Below are 13,499 nucleotides of genomic sequence, written 5' to 3'. Positions count from 1 at the left end.
ATCACCTAGATTTCCCTTTATATCCTTCCCTCTCCCCACTCCCAGAAAGCCACCCTTTATTAAGAAAGTATAAGTGCTTGTTAAATTGAATTGAGGAAGAAGCCTGCTTTGTTCAGGATCATTTCATCTCCCATCTTTGTGTCTTTGTACTGACTTTCCACAGTGTCCAGAAAACAATCCCTCCCATCTCTGCCTCTTGGGATCCCTTGTTTCCTTCAGAAATCAGCTCAAACTCCACTTTCTACATGAGATCTTTCCTGGTTCCCCCATGTGCCTTTCCCCTTATATGGATTTACATGCATATTGTCACTTCCCTTAATCTGTAAACTTTTTGTGGGAAAGGATTATGTTGCTTTTATCATTTGCATTATCTTTGCACTGTGCCCAGCACTTAATGCTTATTGATTGAATTATTGATTGATCCTTTCAGGCCCCCAAGTTTCTAACTTTGCCGTTCTCCTCATCCCCATACCCAGTCAGTTGTCAAGTATTGACATACAGACTTTCTCTACACCTCATGTATCCATCACTTTTCTCTACTCACACAGCCCCTACCCTGGGTCAAATTCTCTTCATCTATTCCTTGGACTAGTGTGATGGCCTCTAATGGGGCTCCTTACTTTTAGTTTCTTACCTCTGAACTATTTGTGTCACTATCCTTGCTCAAAAGATCTTTAATACCTCCCTATTGCCCCTTGGAAATCATCGAAGCCTCAGCTCATTCATCTGACTCTAGTCCACCTTTTTTTTTCACATTACTACCCTTTACACACTCTAAGGTCTTATCTCTAAGTTCTTATGATATGCAAGGCACAAAAACAGTCTCTACCTTCAATAAGCTAATGTTCTAATGGGGGTGTCAATAGTTACACAAAAGTATATGAAGACTAGATCCAACTTGAATAGAAGGGAGTTAGGGAAGGAGGGAGGACATTAGCAGCTGGATGTGGGGAGGTGGTGGGGAAGGGGACCAGGAAGGCTTCATGGAGAAGGAGGTACTTGAGAAAACCAGAGATCATAAGAAGCAAAGGTGAGGGAGAAAGAGCATTCCAGGCACAAGGCACAGACAGTGCAAATTTATGTTGATGGAGATGGAGTGTCTTGTGTGAGGAAAAGCAAATAGACCGGTATGGGTGTACCAGAGTGTATAAGAAGGGGAAATGTGTACAAAGACTAGAAAGGTAGGAAGGGACCAGGTTGAAAAGGGCCTTAAATGACAGACAAGTTTATATTTGAACCTAGAGGTAATAGGGAACCACTACAATATATTGCATAGGAGATGGCATGGTCATACCTGCATTTTAGAAAAATCACTTTGTCAGTCATGTTTAAGATAGATTGGACCTAAAGCTAGAGCTTTATGGTCTGTAAAGGTAACTTTAGTCCAATCCCTTCATTTTACAGATGAGGAAATATGGCAGCCTAGTACAATAGATAAGAATGCTGGGCTTGGACTCAGAAAGACCTGGGTTCCAGTCCTCACTCATCTGCCATAACTGCCTCAGTATGGCCCAGAGCAACAAAGCTACAGCTTTCCCCATGCTGATTCTAACTATTGGAGGTTCTTGGTTTGCTAAGCTAGGGGGAATCATTAAATTTCAAGTTTCGATGGTGACAGGGCTTCTGAAGGAAAATCTGAGGCAGCTCTACCCAGCTCAGATCAAGCCAGATCCCAGTTGGGTGATCAGACACATGTTGTTAAGGGATGACTATGTACTTCAGTCAGACAACTGCCGAGGGAGAAAAGCTGGGCTCTGCCAAGGCTTTCAAACAGATGTTAGAAACCCCAGCAATGCTTCCGTTGGAATGCCAGACAGCTAAAGGAGACCTGAATTACAAGGAATGTTTCAAAGACAAAAGGATGACCAAGGGGCTAAAGATACTGTGGAAAGAACAGGGGTGTAGGGGAAACCAGGAGCAGGTCCAGGTTCATTAAATCTTATTGCGCAGGGAAGTACAGCATCTGAGGGTGGATACTCCATGCTTTAAATAATACAAATGTGTTAAAACAAACAACAACAACAAAAAAAAACCCAAATGCCACCTCAAACAACTTACCTGGGTCTGTTTCCTCATTTACAGAACAATGGGGTTGGGCTGGGTACCCCCTAAGCTCCTGTTACACAGATCACTAACCGGCAGAACCTGCTGCTGATCTGATTGCAAAGCCAGGATTCTTTCTATTGCACCTCTCTCTGGACCTGGTTCTGTCTCTGGGGCCAAGCAGAATGCTTCCAAATTTTCATTCCTATGACAGGTCTTCAGAGGTTTCCCTTATCAATGGGCAATTATTAAGCACCTACTATTTTTTTGGGCACTAAAATACAGATAGGGCCATTAGGTGGCACCATAGTGCACAGAGTACCTATCTGGAGTGAGGAAAACTCATCTGGTTCAAATCCAGCCTCAGACACTTACTAGCTGAGTGACCCTGGGCAAGTCATTTCACTCTGTTTGCCTCAGTTTCCTCATCTGGAAAATGAACTGGAGAAGGACATGGCAAACCATTCTAGTGTCTTTGCCAAGAAAACCCTAAATGCGGTTATGGAGAGTCAGAAAGGACTGAAATGACCAACCAACAAAAAATACAAATATGAAGAATGAAGCAATTCCTCTTCTCCAGGAATTTAGATAGTTGACTAAGCGATCACATCTCCTCTGGGTTCTAGACCAGCCAAAGTCCAAACTCCATCTGTACCGAGAAATTCACATAACAGGCCAGATTTTAAACTGCCCTTACAAAATTAATTGTTAATTGTTCCTTTCTCTAAACTGGATTCTTTGGTTAGGGCACTTAGCAAATCCTAATGTTGACTGAGTCCTGTTCCCTAGTGTGAAACTATGAAATCCAAATACACTTGTGCAAATGCCACCACTGTGACATTTACTTCTCCTGAGGCTTTCAAGAAAGCAAAGGGTTCAGTCACTTCATCACTAGGCTAATTGCTCTCCTCTGGCCTCTAGTAGCAAATAGAATAATGTAATTGCAGAGTCTTTAGTTTTAACTCTAGTTTTCAAGAGTTTTCTGAGCCCCCAACACGAGAACTCTTAAAGCCCAGAATTTAGGGGCCAATCAGAGAAGGAGTAAGTAGCCCAGGTATTCCAATATGTGCTAAGGGCATCCTACATTACAACAAGCCAAGGAAAGTTAACAAGCATTTTTATGTCCCTATTGTGTACCAAGCACTGTGCTAAGCACAAAACAGCAAAGGACAATGACATTGGGAAGGAGGATCCTGAATCATCTGCACAGATTATCTCATGCTACTAACCCCCCAGAGAAGAAATGTCTGTAATGCATTGATATAAACTGGCTTTTGACTGAGGAAGATCTAGATTTAAGTCTTGCCACTAATATGCAAGGGCAACCTCCTCCAGAAAGCTATCTCTGGACTCCTAGGGTTGACCTTTCCCCTCAGACTTCATGTGACACCTTGCTCTGTTTCTCTCTACTGCATTTATCACCTATCAATTTATCGTCCAATTTCATGTAAGATAGCTTTGTGCTTTTATCCTCCCTCCCAGCCTTTGCCTAAGCTGTCCCTGATGCCTGCAACACTCTCACCTCTTGGAATCCCTAGGTGCATTTAGGGCTCAGTTTTGGGGCCGTGTCCTTTTAAATGCTTTTTAAGGTCTTAATTATTAGCACTCCCTGAAAAATTACTCTTTAATTTTAGTGCATTTTATATTGAACTACCTGTGTACCTGTTTGCTTCACCCCCAAGTAGAATGTAAGCTTCTTGAGGGCAGAGAGTGTTTCATTTCATCTTTGTATCCTCAGCCTAGCACATAGTAGGCACTTAACAATGGAGGCTCATTGAATTGATTTGAATCTAATTCCCTACTCTATTTCAGGTTCCATGAAGGCAGCCATCCTGCTTCCCTAAATTCTGTATCTCCCCTAGTAAACAGCACAGGGTTCTGTATATAGTAAGCACTCAATAAGTGTCTCATGTATTATATCAACAGAGATACATTATATTCCATATCCAGGGTATAAGAAGACTGAGCAACGTGTAAAGTATATTAGAGGGACAACTTGGAATCAAAAAGGTTGCTAGCTTTGTGACCTTAGGCAAGTCACTTAACTGCTCTGGGCTCAATTTCAAATATAAAATGAGGGATTTGAAGTCAGTGACCTCTAGGGTCCCTCCCATCCCTGAATCTAGGGACATTTTAAAAAAGATTTCTATTTGTCTCATTTATTTTTTAAAGCTTTCTTGGGGGTGGAGGGGGCACAGTAACCTTGAGTTTTCTTGAAAATTCCCTAGTTCTTTTGGGTCAGTGAAATGTTTTGTGCTTGTGTAGAGTTCTTTGTGTCAGTCGACACCTATACAATGTAGGGCTTTCCATTAAGAGGGTGCCTCGCCTTTACTACTCCTCCCCCTCCCCCCACTCCCAGTACCTTCAGTCTAGCTCATCTGGGGAAAGGGCACCTCCATGCCCCTCCTGGTTCCACAGCCCAGTCTTTTGTTTGATGTATGTGGGGGGAGGGGTAGGAGAGAGACAGAGGAATCTCAGTGTTCTTAGTACTCAAAGCATTGGGGCAAGAGGAAAATGTGGTATCTGTGCCCTAGTTCTGAAAAGCAGCATTCTTGGGCAGCAGGAACTACCCAAGTCCTTTCAATCCCTGGCTCCTGATGCAAAAGTGAAGGAAATCTCTCAAGCCTAAAAGTGCCAGGATGCTGGGGCCGGGGTTGGGGGGGAGGGTGAGGAGGTGGGGTTGAGGGGGGTGGAGGGTGGTCGGGGAGGGCAAGGGAAAGGTTGGAAGCCTGCTGTCAGCTCCCTAGCCAGCTCTCCAGAGCTCCCTGCCTTCAATGATTTTGTCAAATCTGGGTCACAGCCCATCAGAGAGGCCCATGGGCTTGTGATTCAGAGATTGCCTCCAGCGGCCACATGTCTCTTCTGACAGGCAGGAGAAAGACAAAAACCCTGTGTTTGAATTTGTCCTATTTTCTACATTTGATGTTACACCGATTTCAGGGTGGGCGGTGGGTGCCAGGGAGGGCTGGGGAAGGGCTGGGCATGTTGGCAAGGAGGGAAGCTTCCCTCCCTCACTTTGCTGTTTTCTGTTGTTAAACATGGATCGCCATGGCCTTCCTATCCATTACTAATTCCTTAGCTGGAAATGGCCATCAGTAGATATGTGTTTAACGTCTGTATACAGTGTCCTGTTGGGATGGGGAGGAAAGCCTAGTACCTCAGCAAACGCCATCATCTCTCCGAGTCTCAATTTGCTAATCTGTAAAATGGGGCTAGTTTTGTATTTGTATCCTCAGCCCCTACCTGAGTGCTTGGCATGTAGGGGGCACTTAAGAAATACTTGCTGATTGATTGATTAAGTTTCCCTGACCACCTCATTTTCATTCATTCAGCAAACACTTATTAAGTACCTATCACAATCAGGTGATAGAGATACAAAGACGAAAATAAGTCATTTATGTTGAGGGGGATGGTGTAGGAGACACCGTATACCAGATAAGTACCAAATGTATGTAAAATTAATCCAAAGGAATTTGAGGTAAGGTCAGGATAAATCAGTGGAGGTGGGATAAGAATAAACCTTGTATAGTAAATGGCATGTGAGGTGATCTTGAAGGAAGCTAGTGATCCTGAGAGGCAGAGGTGAGGCATGCTAAGCAAGAGGGACAGACTCTGCAAAGGCATAGAGGTGGGAGATACAATTTCATGTACAGATAATAGTAACTAGGCCAGTTTGGTTATAATGTAGAATATGTGAAAGAGAATAATGCACAATAGATAAAGTGACCATGTTGTCAAGGGCTGTAAATGCCCAATAAAGGAGTTTATATTTTATCCTGGGGGCAATAGGAAGGCACTGGAGTTTCAGGGACTGGGAAGAATTCATGGTCAAACCTGTGCTTTGGGAATGGCACTTTGGCACCAGGGTGGAAGATAGAGAGAAGAGATCATGGATCTAGGGATACCAGTTAGGAGCCTACTGCAATCATCTGGGGAAGCAATGATGAGTGATTATTATGTGAATCAAAAGACAGAGACAGATGCAAGCAATACTGTGGAGGGGGATGTTGCACAAATTAATGACTAAGTGAATAGTAAGGGTGAGTGAAAGTGAAAAGTCAGAGAATGACTCCCAGGTTTCAAACCTGGGTATCTGGGAGAATGATGGTGCCCTCAGCTAAAAGAGGGAAGTTAGGAGGAGATGAGGTTTTAGAGGAGAAAGAGGTTTTGGGTATGCTCAGTTTGAAATGCCTATGGGCCATCCAAGTGGAAATGTGCAGCAAACTTTTATTAAAGCACCTACTATGTGCCAGCCAATGTACTGAGTACTGAGGATACAAAAAAGGTGACTATGCTTTGGGACACTGAATATACAGAAGGAAGGTGATCTCAAAGGGAAAGGCACCAGTCACTAAGAGTAGGGGGAATGAAGAATAGGAAAGTTGTCCTGAAAAATTTAAATGGGGTTGAATGATAAGGTTGGAAGTCAGATTGTAGAGAGTTAAGAGAATGAAAGGAAAGATGGGATTTGAATTCAATCTTGAAGGAATCCAGGGAAGCCAAGAGTCAGAGGTGAGGAGGGAGAGCATTCTAGACATGGGGCACAGATGGTGCAAAGACAGGCATGGAAGATGGTGTATCAGGCTGAAGGAGCTGGAAGTCAGCCGATGTTAGATTACAGAGTGATTGTAAAGGGGTAGAGTCTAAGAAAACTGGAAAAATGGGAAAAGGTCAGGCATGCCAAACAGAGGATTTTGTATTTGATCTTGGAGGTAACAAGGAGTCACGAATATGGGGGGTGACATGGTCATATCTGCACTTTAGGCAAGTCCCTTTGGTGGTTGAATGGAGGGTAGATTGGAGTGGGGAGAGACTGGAGGCTGGAAACCCACCAGCAGGCTATTGCAACAATCCATATGTGAAGTGATGAGGGTCTGCACCAGGGTGGGGGCAGTGTCAGAGGAGAGAAGGGGGCATGCAGAAGACACGTGGTGAAGGGAGAAGCAACAAGATTTGGCCATAAATTGGGTATGTGGGGTGACTATGAGTCAAGAATAACACTGAAACTGAGAGCCTGGGTGACCGGGATGTTCTGCCCTAGACAGCAATGATGAAGTGTGGAAGAAGGGAGACTTTGAAGAGAAAGGCTGGTTCAGTTTGTGGGACATGCTGACTTTAAGATGTCTATGAGACATGCAATTCCAGATGTCCCAAAGGCAGTTGGTGAAGACAGACTGTAGTTCAGGGAGGGGTTAGAGCCAGATAAATAGATTTGGGAATCATCTGAATGAGAGAGAGACAGAGAGACAGATAGAGAGACAGAGAGGGACAGAGACAGAGAGGGAAAGAGAGAGAGACAGACAGACAGACAGAGAAACAGAGAGACAGGGAGAGAGAGAGACAGAGACAGAGAGAGATAGATAGAGAGATACAGAGAGACAAAGACAGAGAAACAGAGACAGAGAGACAGAGAGGAGAGAGAGACAGGGAGACAGAGAGAGACAGGGAAGGAGAGAGAGACAGAGAGAGACAGAGAGAGAGAGAGAGAGAGATGCAGCTCAATAGCAGAGCAGATAGAATGCTGGGGTCTGGAGTCAGGAGGATCTGAGTTCAAATCTGGCCTCATATAGTAGTTATGTGATCCTGGGTAAATCAACCCTGATTACCCTACACACACACACACACACACACACACACACACACACACACACACTCACTCACTCACTCACTCCCATGTTTACTGGACATGCTATGGATGAAGAACTAGCCAAGAAGACTGAGTATCCAGGAAAAGAGGGTGTTCAACAGTGTCAATGGCTGCAAAAGGGTCAAGAAGGGTGAGGTTTGAGAAAAGATCATTAAAGCTGATAAGTAAGAGAGCACTGGGAACTTTGGAGAGAGCATTCACAGTTGAATGATAAGGTTGGAAGGCAAACTGTACAGATTTAAGAAGAGAGTGAGAGGAAAACATGAGAAGGCACTTCCTTGTACATGGTCTCCTCAAGGAGATTATCCCCTAAAAGAATAAGAGATGTAGAATGATGAACTAATGAAAATGGATGTGAGGGGTTTTTGAGAATGGAGGAGACAAGGTCATGTCTGTGGACAATAAGGAAGCAGCCATTAGGCAGGTAGAGGTCAAAACTAAGGAGGATTGATAGTGGGACAGGTCATAGCCTTGGAGATATGGGACAGCAAAGTACAGTGGAAAGGCCTGGGTTCAAATCCCAGCTCTTCACCTTTCTACCTGTGTAACTAACCTTAGGCAAGTTGTCTGACTTCTCTGGGCCTCAGTTTCCTCATCTGTAAAATGAAGGATTAGGACAAGGTGACCCCCAAGGTCCCCTATAGCTCCAAATCTGTTACTGAGTAATCTCATTCAATGAATATGTAGTCTTCTGAGTTGCCAGCATAGGGATGACAATTAAACAGAAAATGCATAATTTTATTTTAACTGCAATTTACCAGAGGCTGAAATTATGAGCTCAACTAAGGTCACTAAGGTCCTAATTGGATACTTCATTGTAGCATAAAGGAGAGACTCTGTCTTCTCAAAAGTGACTCCAATCTCTAAAAGCTTCAAATACAACCCCAAGATTGAACTTAATGTTGTCCAAGAACCAGCCTCTCTAAGCTCAGAAAGGCTGACTGCTGGGTTAACTCAAGGGGAATGAATGACATAAAACTGTGGCAGCTTTCAAAGGCTGTCTGCTAGCTTTCCAGAGGCTTGTGATTTGCAAGGGTAGAGAAAGCACTGTTATTAATGACAGCAAGCACACAAGTGTGGAAAAGACAAATCAGTAGGGGGTGTGTGTGTATGTGTATATGTGTGTGTGTGTGTGTGTGTTGGTGTCAGAGATAAGCTAAGAATTCTAGTGCCAGGGTAAATTAATTTTAGAACACTGAGGCTTACATAGGCCAATCTACCCCATTGGAGTGTAGTTTTGTTAGGAGAGTGGGTAGCCTATCCCCAAGAAAATCCAGTCCCAGACCCCGTGGGAGCACTGGCCCCCTCCAGCTTCCTGGAAAGAGATGAAAACAGACCCTAGGGAAGGGACAGGAATGTAGGAACGCCAAGGGCAGTTAGACACAGCATAGAGTCAGCATAAGACCATTAGATACAGGATTAGCAAACGCAGCAGCACTTCTTAAATTGTGGAGGTGCAACTCCCACTCCCCTGCCATGCTGTGGTCTTGAGGCAAAACTCTCATTGCACAGCCTCACTTGGTGTGCACATCTTGGGTCCCTGTGAACCCTCAAGTGCAAAGTTCCCCCTCTCTCCCATTCCAGGCGCCTGGTAGACCGCTTGGAGAACATGCGAAAGAATGTGGTTGGAGATGGGGTAAACCGCTGCATCCTGTGTGGGGAACAGCTGGGAATTCTGGGCTCCTCCTGCGTGGTGTGCGAGGACTGCAAGAAGGTAAGTCCTTCCTCCTCCAGGTCTCCCCCTCCTTCTCTGCTGAGCCCCTGTGTCTGGCTGACCCAAGGAGAAGCAATGGGGCCCCCCACTGGGGGAGAGTCTTGAGTGGGATGATTTGACCTGGAAGTTGCCAGGCTGAGGTGGGCCTCAAAGGACCATGAGATTAGTGCTGGACGGGACCACAGACACCAACTATTCCAACCCTACATCTTGTAGATAATGAAATAGAGACCCAGAGAGGTTAGGTCATTCGTCCCAGGTCACACAGGTTTGTGGAGGTGGGGTTCAAACCTAGGTCCTCTGACTCAAGTGTAAGTGATCTTTCCACTAGCTCAGGATTCGAATGAGCCATAGACATTCCCTTTCCCTTCTCCTCCCCCCCCCCCACCAGCCCAGACTCCAATCCTTGAGTCTTACAGACCTAACACAGGTTCTGTCTGCTTTTGCCCCCAGAATGTCTGCACCAAATGTGGAGTGGAGACCTCCAACAGTCGCCCACATTCCATCTGGCTTTGCAAGATTTGCAGTGAGCAAAGAGAGGTGAGTGATTTGCTTTGACTCCAGCCTTGCTGACTCCAACCCTCCCTGATCCATTTCCCTAATTCCTGAGTAGGGGGAAGGGAGGGAAGGAAAGTAAGATTTCACTGCTATGGTCTAGGTTTCTATCAAAGCCCCAAATGCCCCTGGGTCCCAGTGACCTGGGGCATTGGCATCAACAAGAAGATGGATCCACAGAGCCTGGACACCAGCCAGCTTCCCTGTGTGAGGTTAGCTGCTTGCACAGCGCTCTCACATCTGGAGTTTGTCTTTAATTCTGGGCATCACATCTGGCCTGTTTTCTTCTCCCTTAAAACGAGATCCTTCAGGGGAGGGACTGCTTTGCCTCTCTCTGTATCCTTATTGCTTAGCTCTGTGTCTGGCACGTAGTAGATACTAAATAAATACTCATTATTGTTGGTTTTTAGGAAAGACATTGATCGACAAACTGAGTGTCCAGAGGAAGGCAATCAGGATAGTGAAGGACCCTGATTTTTTTGTCACAGGAAGGGTAATTGAAGAAACTCAAGATATTTAGCTTGAAGAGAAAGACTGGGGTGGGGGATGGGGGACAAGATATTGCTATTTGAGTATGTGAAGGTCTGTCATACAAGAGAGGGATTAGCCTTTATATATTTGGTCTCAGATAGCAGAACTAGGAATGATGAGGGGGTTGAATGATCAGATAGGTTGGAGCAGGGGAAATCCTGTTCAGGTATGGGTTGGACCACAGGACTTTGGAGGGCCCTTTCATTTCTGAAATCTTTTAATTCTGTGAGTCAGCCAAAGAGGAGGTATAAACCAAGGAGTGCTTACTAAAAAAGCAACTGATATCCTTTTCCTCCTTTATCTTTTGGTCCTTCCTTCCTTCCTTCCTTCCTTCCTTCCTTCCTTCCTTCTTCTTTTTCCCCTTGATCTCTCATAGTCTTCCTATATCTCCTTTTCTTTCTTGATCTTGTCTTTTCTCCTTTCCTTGTCTTTCTATTTCCTCTACCCTCTTCATATGTTCTCTTCTCTCCAGCTATTGCTTGTTCCCCCACCCTTTCTCTCTCTCTTCCCCTCCTCTCCCCCTCCTCTTTCCCTCTCTCTTTCCCACTCTCTCATGGGATCTCTTCTCCTTTTTCTCCTTGTTTGTTTCTTCCCCAGTCTATACTTCTCTCCTCTTTTTTCTCCCTCTGTCTATCTGTCTCCCTCTTCTTCCTATCCAAACTCTGAAATATAGATTTTTATTTAGCCATTTCAAAACAATTCAATCAATTAACAACAATTTATCAAGTGCCCATATATGTCAGGTACTGTTGGCAGGAGAGAGTAGAAAAAATGGAGGAAGAGACAGACAATGTAGTCCTTTTTTCTTCTCACTGTAGCTGACCTTCCTGCCTCTCCCTGTCCTTTTGTGCTAGACACTGACAAATGTGACTCAGTGGACACAAAAGGAATTCCCGCCATAATGAACCTGGCTAGAGGTTTTCAGTCACTACTTGAAGACCTCTTCCTTCTTGGAGATCTTCCAAGCATAGCTGATATATAGGTTGCTGTATTTTGTTCTTGAAGAGGACCACTGGCATCACTATGTTGGGGTCAAGGTACAGTGTCTGACCATGGCCGATCATACCAGTGGGGGCTCAGAAAGCTCTACCACAGATTGGGCTCATACAGCCACAAGAGGGTGACCGCTTGTCAAGTATGCTCTAGGGAAGACTACTTTTATGAGGGAGTTGGCTACTGAGGTCCCTTCCACCTCTCAAATCCTGTGATTCTCTGGCTGTAGCAGCAAGTACCCTAGCATCCCCCAGGTGACTGCCAACACAAGTTCTTAGATCTGCTTTTCTAAAGGAAAGCAATTCAAAATGGGTTAACAATCTTGCTTTAATCAATCAAACATATCACTTACTTAGTTCAGAGGGAAAAAGTCAGCACCCTGAACTTCAAAGTATACAGACAGACATTACAAGCAAAAGTTACAAGCAGACAGAAACAATTCAGCAGACTTCCAACTGTCTGACCATTACATTCATACCTAGTCAGTTACCGGAGAGGGAAGCACCAACATCTGTGTTTTCAAAGCCGGGGGGCTCAATGGCTACCCAGAGTCTCGTCTGGTCAAATTACACAACACTTCTTAAAGTGATCCCCAAACCAAAACCTCACATCAGGGTATATGTAGTCTTCTCCTGGCTCAGAGAATGTCACAGCCCTCTTGACTCATTGCCCAATCACACAGCACCAAGGAGTGGGCATTCCTGAAAACCAAGCCTCCCACCATAGGCTTCATGTGACCACATTTAACCCATTAGGAGGCAGAGTATATTTTCAAATCAAGGAAGGTTCTCAGAGTCACTTAAGCCTATCAAAGGGCCTAGGGGCAGGGAAGATCTTAAATTCCCATTCCCATAACACTGGTCTCCACCCCCCTCCCCTGATGGGTGACTAAACCACAAATGACCCAGAGTCAGGAGAGGATCTGATTCCCTTATGCTTTGGGCCTCTTGGAGGACTTTAGTGAGGGAGATCATGGGGCCCAGAAGAGGAGGCCACATCCTATGCAATGACTCAGAGAGATCTCTACTTTAAAACAATCATGGAATCACCAGTTTGAGAATTAGAAGCTGACCTCAGCAGTCACTTAGTCCAACCTAGATCTGAAAGGAACCTCTCACTATAAAATACCCAACAGGAGGTCACTGAATCTTAGTGGAAGTCCTCTGAGGAGGGAAATCCTACTGCCTCTCTACGAAATCCATTTGTTTGGGGACACCTCTCACTGTTAAGACCTTTTCTCTGATATTGAGCATAAATATAGCTTCCACCCACTGCTCCTGCCTTTTGGGGTCGCAAAGAACAAGACTTTCTTTCTCCATATGACAGCCCTTCAAATACTTGGAGAAAGCTCTCATGGCTCCCCTGAGGCTTTTCTTTTCCATTTTCTTCAACCAATCCTCATCTGATATGGAATCAAGGCTCCTCACCATCCTGACTGCCCCACTCTGGACATGCTTGCCAACTTGTCAATGTCCTTCTTAAGCTCTGGCTCCCAGACTTTAACACAGAACTCCAGATGGAATCTGATAAAGATAGAGTAGGATGATCACATCCCTATGCCTGGAGACTCTTCCTCCTTTAATGTAACCCAAGGTCCCCTTAGTCTTTTTGGCTGCCACATCAATCACTCTACTGATCCATATTGAGCTTGCAAACCACTAAGACCCCCCAATTTTTTTCACTGCTGTCCAATCATGCCTCTGCCATCTGATATGCACATTTGTGATTTTTTTGTGATATCTCTCCCATTTTCCATGGTTTTGAAATATCACTGGCAGTGGCTCAGGAATCATGTTTGCTAGTTCTTTAAGGACCCATGGCTATAGTAATAATAATACAGGAGTACTGGAGATATTGCAGGTTCAGTTCCAGAACCCAGATAATCACAACATAGTAAGCCACATGAATGTTTTGGTTTCCCAGTGCATGTAAAACTTATATTTACACTGTACTGTAGTCTATTAAGTGTGCAATACTATTATGTCTAAATATATATATATATATGTGTGTGTGTGT

General features: G+C 44.6%; 1 protein-coding gene across 3 annotated transcripts in view; it reads left to right on the top strand.

Annotated features, from left to right (window-relative positions):
* Positions 1 to 13,499, top strand: part of RPH3A (rabphilin 3A) — a 171,223-nt gene that overhangs the window by 90,951 nt on the left and 66,773 nt on the right. For all 3 annotated transcript variants that reach the window (XM_069081461.1, XM_069081460.1, XM_069081459.1), the window contains exons 5-6: positions 9,275 to 9,404; positions 9,858 to 9,944. In XM_069081461.1, coding sequence (XP_068937562.1) covers positions 9,275 to 9,404; positions 9,858 to 9,944 — 217 coding nt within the window. The remainder of the gene's footprint in view (positions 1 to 9,274; positions 9,405 to 9,857; positions 9,945 to 13,499) is intronic.

Source organism: Petaurus breviceps, unplaced genomic scaffold (genome assembly GCF_028583685.1).
Source record: "Petaurus breviceps papuanus isolate PSGF00001 unplaced genomic scaffold, PetGlider_PUasm1.0 99, whole genome shotgun sequence".
Classification (NCBI taxonomy): Eukaryota; Metazoa; Chordata; class Mammalia; order Diprotodontia; family Petauridae; genus Petaurus; species Petaurus breviceps.
The sequence above is the reverse complement of the archived record's forward strand: the minus strand, read 5'-3'. Positions and strand labels throughout refer to the sequence as shown.